The sequence below is a fragment of the Ammospiza caudacuta genome, chromosome 3 (genome assembly GCF_027887145.1).
Source record: "Ammospiza caudacuta isolate bAmmCau1 chromosome 3, bAmmCau1.pri, whole genome shotgun sequence".
Classification (NCBI taxonomy): Eukaryota; Metazoa; Chordata; class Aves; order Passeriformes; family Passerellidae; genus Ammospiza; species Ammospiza caudacuta.
The window spans coordinates 39,133,484-39,143,191 of NC_080595.1; the positions used below are offsets into that span (position 1 = coordinate 39,133,484).

The 9,708-nt window shown below is 43.2% G+C and overlaps 1 protein-coding gene across 1 annotated transcript; it reads left to right on the forward strand.

Moving 5' to 3' along the window:
• Window positions 1-218: 218 nt before the first annotated feature.
• NANP (N-acetylneuraminic acid phosphatase) lies at window positions 219-4,671 on the forward strand. The gene is made up of 2 exons (XM_058801979.1): window positions 219-419; window positions 599-4,671. The coding sequence occupies exons 1-2, from the start codon at window positions 330-332 to the stop codon at window positions 1,292-1,294; spliced, it is 786 nt and encodes a 261-aa protein (XP_058657962.1). The 5' UTR covers window positions 219-329; the 3' UTR covers window positions 1,295-4,671.
• The last annotated feature ends 5,037 nt before the right edge of the window (window positions 4,672-9,708 follow it).

Below are 9,708 nucleotides of genomic sequence, written 5' to 3' on the forward strand. Positions count from 1 at the left end.
TCCCGCGGCCTTTCTGCCCGGCCCAGCGCCACCCGCTGCCCACACGAGCTGCTAGGATTCGGGAGGCTGTCCTCACAGCCCATTCCACAGCGCGGCCTGCCTTCAGCCCTCCTTTTCTGGGGGGCGGGAGAAGCACCTGGCAGCGACGAGCGCCGCCCAGCGCGCCCCGGGCAGCGCCGTTGTGGCCCGGGCCCCGCCCCGCGACCCTGACGTGGGGGCGGGCCCGGGGCGGCCCCGCCGCGCTGTGCCCGGCACCGGCGGCTCTGCCGGCGGTCAGGGGCGCTCCCCTCCGCCGTCCGAGCGGGGCGGCTCTCGCGGGAGGCGGCGCCATGGGGCTGCACGGCGTCAAGGCGGTGTTCTTCGACCTGGACAACACGCTGATCGACACGGCCGCGGCGGGGCGGCGCGCCATCGAGGAGGTACTGCCCTCGTCCCCCTTCCCGCGGCCGCCGCGGCTCCCGGCCCGGCCCGGCCCGGCCGCGGTGCCGGTGCCGCGCGTCCCGCTCCCTCCCCCGCTGACACGCGGCCGGGCGCCGCTCCCGAGAGCGCGCCGCGCGGCCCCGCAGCGCCCTGACGCGCGTCCCCGCGTCCCTTGCAGGTGATAAGCGCCCTGCAGTCCAAGCACCGCTACGGGGAGGGAGAGGCCCGCGCCGTCTGCGATAAGGTGCAGGCCAAGCTCCTCAAGGAGTGCCACGATCCCGCCAAGATGTGCATCACAGACCTGCGGATTTCGCACTGGGAGGAGGCGATCCAGGAGACCATCGGCGGGGAGGCGAACCGCGACCTGGCGGCCGAGTGCTATTACCTGTGGAAGACGACGCGGCTGCAGCACCTGACGCTGGCCGAGGACACGCGGGCCATGCTGACCGAGCTGCGGAAAGGCCTCCGCCTGCTGCTCCTCACCAACGGCGAGCGGCAGACGCAGAGGGAGAAGATCGAGGCGTGCGCCTGCCAGCCCTACTTCGATGCCATCGTTGTGGGGGGAGAGCAGAAAGAGGAGAAACCGGCGGCATCCATATTCCATTACTGTTGCGATCTCCTGGGGGTGCAGCCCGCGGAGTGTGTGATGGTCGGTGACTCTCTAGATACAGATATTCAAGGAGGCCTGAATGCTGGCTTGAAAGCAACGGTCTGGTTAAACAAAGCAATGACTGCCCCAGTAGATACCTCCCCCGTACCTCATTATATTATTTCTTCTGTACTGGATCTTCCAGCAGTGTTACAGAAGATGGAGCACAACTCTAATGCTAAGTTAGAAACTGACCATATGGCTGGTAGCAATGAAGCACATTGATGATGGTTCCAGCATAGAGACCTGCTGAGCTGTTAGGTGACAGATGCTCTTTTTAAAAGTCTGACCCTAGGAGTTTGAACTCATCTATGGTCTCTTTTAAACAGCAGAGGGATGAATAAGAGCACAGTTGTCAGTGAAAACCAGACAGAAGCACACAACTATATTAATTTAAGTGATGCAAGTGCAGTTAATTTAAAGCAACTGCCTCTGTCTGGAAATTATTTTGACAGACTGTTGCAGAAGTCTGTCTGTCTCTGACCTAAGTTGCCAGTCTCTTGTATTTATAGTGGAAAAGAAAATTTGAATGTTCTGAGCTTAGCAGAATCTTCAGTTCTGACCTTGTGTGCAGTGTGTAAGAGAAGGTGAGAAAGTGAGTGTGGTACAATCTGGTAAATCCTCACAACTGATCTACAGTTTATCTCAGGAACTGGAGTGAATTTCATTATTTCTCAGACTATTAGAAATGCTCTACCTTTGATCTTTTTTACAAGTTTTAGAATTTTTTTCGGACTTTGCAGTGGTTTTTCTTTTATGGAACTTATATCTCTTACCAAAAGTACTTAAAAGTACATTAAAAATTTGCTTTTTTATCGGGGACCATTTATCAGAGGGACTTGATGAAATAAGCTTTTACTTTATATTATCTTGGTGCTAATGCAGATATGCAGTATACTTGTAATTCAGATTATGATTTTTGTTGAAATGGATAAAACAGGGATACTTTCAATAGTGCTACTGTACTGTCATACTCTTCAGAACCTAATATAATTGTTCTGTCTGATTCTATCAGTGAATTTTGATCAGACTTTTTGGAGAAACTGTTCTTGGTCTTGCTCAGGTGTATGACTACTCAGATTGAACTGTAGGATCAGTGGCTTTTCTGACTGTTTTAATGGCACTGCTACATAATCCTTCCTTACTCCAGTTTGCATGTGTAATTCATGTGATTTATTCTGAAGAAAATACAAGCTAATTGTCTGTAAATGGCTCTCATCACACTTTTCTTCCAGGAAACTGGAAAATTATGTCCTATGTATTACAGTACTGTATACAAGTTTATAAGGAATATGTGATATTTCCACTACATGTAGGAGATGACTCTCCAAAACAGTAAGGTTTCTCTTTCCCACGTCATTACAATTTTTTTTTTCTTTGCCTCATATTCTTACTACATAATGGGGAAGTATTCTCATATTAAATGGAAATGTAAACACTTGTTGGCAAGTCTGTGGTTTTCAACCCAATGTGCTATATATTCACCAGGGTGAGTATCAGACCACATGTGAGAAATCAAATTTTATATTTTAGAATAATTCCATGACAGATCTTTTGAGAACAGGAGTTTTAGGCTACTCGCAGAAGAGTCTCTGGTATGTGGGCAGCTATTAGAAGTACAGAAATCTACTATGAAATAGGTATGTAGACAAAATTCTATATACAAAAAGCATTCATGTCAAATTAAACAAAGGAACCTAAGTTAATGCAGTTAAGTCTTGCATAGGATGGCAGTCAGTTTAGAGGAGGCTGTTACTGGTTTGGGCTAAATTATTTGGTAAGGAGTTTAGGTTGGATTAAAATATGTTGCTCCTACATTGAGGAGAGGGAAAAAAAGAAAAGAAATATTCACTAAATTTGGAACTCCTTTCCCAATTGTCCATTAGAAAAGGTAAAGCAGCCCACATTCCTTGTCTTACCTGGCCAAGACTGCTGAGACATGAGGTCAAGGAAGAGTACAGAGACAGACCTCACCTATTCCTTTGAGGAAATGGGCATAAACTGAAAGCAATCCAATTACAGTAACACAGTCACATGAACCAGTGGCACTGACTTGTCACACCTTCTGAAGGAAGAGGCCTGAGTTAAGACATTGGTTTCCATTTGAAGAGCATGGAAGCAGCCACTGGTTTAGCTGATGAGCAAAGCATTGCTACTAACATTTCTTAGAACCAATGATTGAGACAAGAATAATAAAGATCATTGAGCCTGTCAGGGATACTGTGTAAAAATGGAATTGCATCCAAACAATTAGAGGGATCCCTGAAGTAACCTAACCATACCACCTAATACAAAAGCAACAACTTTGCTTACACCAGCATCCCAAAGGAGCCACAGGGTAACTGACTGGTCTGTTTGCACAGCAGCAGGGTAGTAGAACTTAGGTCAGAATAAGGTTTCTGATACAGCTGGGATTTAAAATAACAAATACTAATAATTCACAAGTCTGTCCGTGGGCTTGAAGGAGATATAGATCTATAGATATATATTACACCAGGTTACCATTTTTTAATCTAATTTGAGGCTCATATTCTCTTGCCAGTGCATCATGCTGAAGTGACATGCTGATCCTGCTTATTGTATAAAGGATCTCTTGTTTTAGAAGAGACTGCTCTTTGTTTTGCACATGGGCAGCCATTTCTTTTCATCTCTGACTCTGAAAAACCACAGTAACTGCACACTCAAGTGACAGTGTGGTCTGTAGAGGCCGCACCCGAGTATATTTTTTCATTTCTGAGTTCTGTACCAGGCTGAATGTGGCTGCTGGTGTCCAGAGAGGGAAACACCGTTATGATGCTTCTGTAAAACAAGGAGAAACAATACAAGCCTTTTTTCTATCTAGGGCCATTCTTAAAAGCAGTTACCCAATAAACTGGATGAAGTGTCTGGAGTACCTCTAAATACTCAAGATGTTTTTCTTGGATAGAGCTGTTGCAGAAAGGATAATGAAAAATAATTATTTTAGTAAATTGGAAACATAAATGTAATGATGGGATAATTTTCACATCAGAAGCAGGAACAAATCAATTAAACAGTCTACTAACAGTTCCCATTAAGTTCTGGTTTCGCTTAGTGTTATGCTCTATTAGCTAAGTTATCTGATTTAAACTATATTGCCAAAACATGCAAAATAAAAAGAGGAAAAGGAAATTCCATCTAAATTTTTAAAAACCTTTTTTTGCCAGATAAATATTACCTCCTGAGGGTAATCTACAGTAACTTTGACTTCGTTGAAATGAACTGAAACAATAGTTTAGTACCAACTGTATTCTAATTCTTGATTTAAAATAACCCATGTACTAGCTAATAAAAGTAATTTTGTGGAAAGGGCTAACGACAGGCCTGTTAGCTAGCGAGAAGAAGCTGAGAAGCAAGAAAAGGCTGATAAAGAGCTCTCTCCAAAGCTGTTACCAAGGAGACTGAGAGAAGAGATGAATTGAAGAAAGATAAGGAAAGAACTTTGCAGCTGGACGAAGCATTTTTAGAAAGTTAGCTGAAGTCACTGTTACTTTTCACCAAAGGTGTTATGTTGATTTATTGTAGCCAATAGTTGGGGTAGAAGAAGCATAAACCATTAGAAAGTGTATAAAAGGTCAGCCATTTTCAATAATAAAGAGTTGCCATCTGAGACTGCTTGTTGTCTCTGCTTGTGTCATGACCACCTCGACAATGACATATTTTGTTTATAAAATGTATATTTGAACACTCTGAATTGCTGTGGATAAATACAACAAAGGGCAAGAGTTCTGTTTGTTTCTTAAAATAGCACAAAATTAGGACTTGAAATCCATGGCCTCATGTTTAGATGTAGTGACTGGGTGTAGTTTCTGTCATTTCAAACAGAGGCTGGGACACAATTACGTGTTTATGGAGATTCATGGCCAGACTGTGTATGTTGAATTGCCAGCTGCATTTCAGTGGTAGTTGAACCTGACTTACCAAGCTGAATGCCGGCTCACATAAGCCTACATGTCCTGATGTCATGGCATTGGCTGCTGCAACAGCATAAGAACAGACTGCAAGACTGCAAGCAGAGAAGATCCAGAAATCTCAAGTCCAGGGGACCCATTCTGGCAGGTTATGGGTGCACAAAGCCATATTTGAGCTATTGCTGCACTGACCTCTGTGACTTAGGAGAGGAGGAGAGTGGGAGGTTGCTCACCTTGGGGCTTTTTGGCTGCAGAAAAGCAAGCTGCTCCCTTACCCTTTTCTGTTGGGTAATGGAACAAATAGTCCATCTTCTGGACCTGTGGAGATAGGTGCAAAGGTACTTTAAGTCACTGCAGATAAGAGTAGGACATTAAACAGTACAGGAGGGCTCAGCTTCTATCGCGGGCACTTGGCCATGCCAGCAAGCTGTCTGCAGCATCACACACCTGCACAGCAGAGCCTTTCTGGTCTTGTGGAGAAAGCCTCGTGTATGGAAGGCATTAAGCTGGACAGTGACAGCCTCAGAAATGAGGATGTTTTCTTAGAGATCTTAGAAAGTGACCTGAATGTTTCACACAGAAAATACTCATGTTTCATTAGGGTACTAAATTAATGCAAAGACGTAAAATGTTTGGATTAAGGTTAATCTCTTCCTACTCCCTGCAGCTTAAGGTTTTCATATTTCCTGAAAGAATGACAACAGACAACTTGCTGTGCCCCAGCTAACCGCAACCAACTCAGTTTGTCTTTTCCTCTGAAGTTTCTCTTATGTGACACCAGTGTTAGGGCTTTGAACTGAAGCAGTCTGGCCCATCACAGCAATTTCTCTTCTTCATGTATGTAGTGATTTGTTTTTCAGCTTCGGCTCTAAAATGTGCCAGCTTATTGTGAACCCTTTAAAAAACAACTTTAAATCCTACCTTAATTCTATACTAACAAAACTCATCATCTGGAAATCATTTGAACGTGTTGAGAAGTACGACAAAGAGAACGGCGATGTATCTCTGCTGTACGTAGCATATAGTGTTCTTTTGTGCACAGCTTTTGCCATCAGCCTTGCAGTGGGATTGTCTCCATTATACCCCGCTTTCTAGATCACACTGTGCACATACAAGAGCCACAACAATGCAGAGATGATGTCAGCTGTGCCTAAAGCTAAAACTGCAACTTTTTGCCTATGTTGCTGGGGACTTAGAACACATTGCCCAATCCTATATCATATTTTGAATTTTTATTTCATGTGCTAGAAACAAGGTTGCATGAGAGCCTTCTCCTGAACAGCCCTCAAATGCTGGGGAAAAAATGTACTTAAAAATATGAAATTAATCTATGGTGCTAATATATGAAATTGAAGTTCTTCAAAAGTGCAAGCCATGTTTCTCAAGTTAATACTTCACCAAAGACCAGAAGATAATGACTCATAGGGTCTGATTTAAAACAGGAAAAAAATTACCATTTACGTCCGTGGACCTTCACAAATTTAAGATTTGCACGCTCATTTCTGTAAGACTCTGCAAGTGACATTTGCTTTCCTGCTGACTTCTGACTCTTGACTTCCCCTTTCTCAGCTTATTCATCTTCATCAACTGTTTTGTCAGCTGTATTTCCATATCTTTCTGAATCACAACAATATCTACCATTTGGGATGAAGTTGTCAGAGGACTGCAATAAAAACCACTGGAACACAGCCATCTTCTGTTGCAAGGTAATTTTAAGTATCAGCTTCACTGCAACTGTGTGCTGCAAGCATGTTCATGTTTTAAAAAGTGTTTCCTGCAAACAAACTTCCATTCATATCATACAGACTAGGCAAAATTTTCATTAAAAAAGACAAAACCTAAAAATGTTGGGAGTGAAAAAACAATATAGAAAAAAAGTGTCTCCAAACAAAATCTCTTAGTCATCTACACACTCCCTGAGGAAGTGACCTTTCAGTGTAACAGAAAGATCCAGCTGGAAGTGAAACCATTACATGTCAAAACACATCAACTATACAAATATCTGTTTTATTAGCTCTTCTGCTATGTGAGTATTAAGAGTCACAGTAAATTCTTCTATTTTAGTCTTATGAATTAGGCCAATGAGTATCCTCAAAGTTACTGTGCTGTTTTCTTCTGTTCACTAATGTGTTGTAGGTCTGTCTGTTTGATAAAGTCAGGCTTAACAGTTTTCATTTGTGCTGCTGGAGTGGTCTTTGCTGTTAATGATGTGGCCTGTTAGATTGCACCGGGGTTAGGATTTATCAGAAAGTCTGCAGGACTGACAGCCTTTGTTTTCCAAACTGTTGATGCCTTCCATTGTGTTTTGTTACAGACTTTTAAATGAGAAGGGTCCTGAATGTTCTAAGTCCTTTTTTTCCTTTCAGGAAGAAAATGCATAAACTACACAAACAGCCTGTTTACTTTCCATTCAGTAAATGTAACTGGGTAAAAACACTTTTCTGCTTCTATCCCTCTCATCTGAAAGTACTTTAAAAGTGTCTAACAACTTTGTGTCTAAGCTACTTTGACATATTTGTTATCTTTATCCTGATACTTTGTGACACATTATAGTCTGTTAAAAAAACTGCCACTGCTACTGCTGCAGCCAGAGGTTCATCTCGCTACTGTATAATTATAGTTTTACACTCTATTTCTAGGCTGTACCTCAAAATGAAAACAAGCTCTCACTTTAGAGACACTTTACTCTGAGGTAAATCCATCTAGTTCACAGTTTCTATTTGTTTTATTTTGAAAACTGTACCCCTGCTTAATGGTGCTCTGTCCATACAACTGACTTTCCATTTGTTTTTTCTGTGGAGCAGCAGTGTTTGTACAGATCTGCAGGGTGAGTTGCATGCAAGAGATGTAGGCCAAACAGAAAAAAAAAAAAACCAAACTCTTTGGCTTTAGGATTTGCATTTCCCACAATTTACAAGGCTTGGCAGTTTTTAGGTTGACTTTACATGGTTCTCTGCAGCTTAAGTTCTGTTACCAGTGAATGATGAGGAAACAAGATGCTTTTGAATACTGTGTAATGATTTTCAAATACTCTGCCAAGAAGAATTGTAATTGGCCTGGATTCTCCATTTGACCCTGTCTCTCACAATATGCTCATAATCAAACTCAAGAAGTGTGGACAGGATGAGTAGACAATGAGATGGATTGAGACCGGGCTCAATGGCAGGTCCTAAACTGTTGTTATTGGTGGAACAAGGTCTAGTTGGAGGGCTGTCACCAGCGGTGTCCTCCAGAGGTTTAACTTGTTCATCCATGAGTTGGATGAAGAGGCAGAGCGAGTTCCGCAGGTTCACTGATGACACAAAACTGGGAGGAGTGGCCAATGCCCCAGAGGGCTCAGAAGCCCTTCAGAAGAGCAGATCAGACAGACTGGAGGAATGGGCAGGGAGGAGCTATCTGAAATTCTGCAAAGGGACATGCAGGATCCTGCACCTGGGTAGGAATAACCCCAAGCACCAGTACAGACTAAGGAACAATCTACTGGAAAGCAGCTATGCAGACAGGGACCTGGGGGTCCTGGTGGACAGCAAGCCATCCATGAGCCAGCAGTGAGCCCTTGTGGCCAAGAAGGCCAATGGAATCCTGGGGTGCATTAGGAAGGGCACTGCCAGCAGGTCAAGGGAGCTGATCCTGCCCCTCTGTCCAGCCCTGGTGAGGCACAGCTGCAGTGCTGAGTCCAGTCCTGGCTCCTCAGGACAGGAGAGACACGGAGCCCCTGGAGTGGCTCCAGTGAGGGTAACAAAGATGATTGAGGCTCTGGAGCATCTCTCTAATGAGGAAAGGCTGAGGAAGCTGGGCCTGTTCAGCCTGGAGAAGAGGCCCTGAGAGGGGACCTCATCAATGTCTGTGAGCATCTGAAGGGAGGTGCCAGCAGGATGGAGCCAGGCTCTGCTCCGTGGTGCCAAGCAATAGCACAGGAGGCAATGGGCAGGAACTGATGCACAGGAAGCTCCACCTGAACATGAGGAGCAGCTTGTCAGGTATCAGAAGGTTCATGCTGGCATAAAACATTTTAAGGATATTCAAAAATAGGCCCCACTGTTTCCTATTTCTGTTTTGTCTTAAGAAGGACCAGTGCTACATTTGAGGTTGTATGTCCTTGCTCTGTAATGGGGCTTGCTTAAGAAAATGGCTTTTTTTTTTCTGTATTGCTGAGTGTTAAGTGCTGTCCTTAAGGAGTCAGAGATGCTAATAAGCTATTCTTTGCACATTAGAAAATTCAAATGTGTTTTAGGATTTTTTTGATGGATAATTTAGGAGAGAAGAAAGAATAAATAGTAGGACTATTTCTTGATTGCAAACAGACAGTGTTTGGAGTACTGTTGAAAAGAAACTCTTATCATATTGGTATTTAAAAGTACACCGTCCTGATTATACTCATAGACTTTCTTAAAATCTTTTCAGATTTTTTTAATACAATAAAATTTTTGAAAGACATCAGTATCAAAGATGACGCAATTAGTACTCTGCTGGAGACTTCATTCTCACTTTTATTGTTCCCCCAGCAGGTGGCATTAGAGGTTTGTTAGATGTAGATACAACCACAGATTTTTGCTGTTGTTTTGTTGCTGGCGGTGGTTGTTTATTAATTTGTTTCAACGTTCTTTATTTTTTTCTTCAGGAGCTATTTTAAAAATAAAACATACATAATATGCATAAATTAGTTCATAGCAGTCTTCTTTTCAATTCATACTACTCTCCAGGCATCAT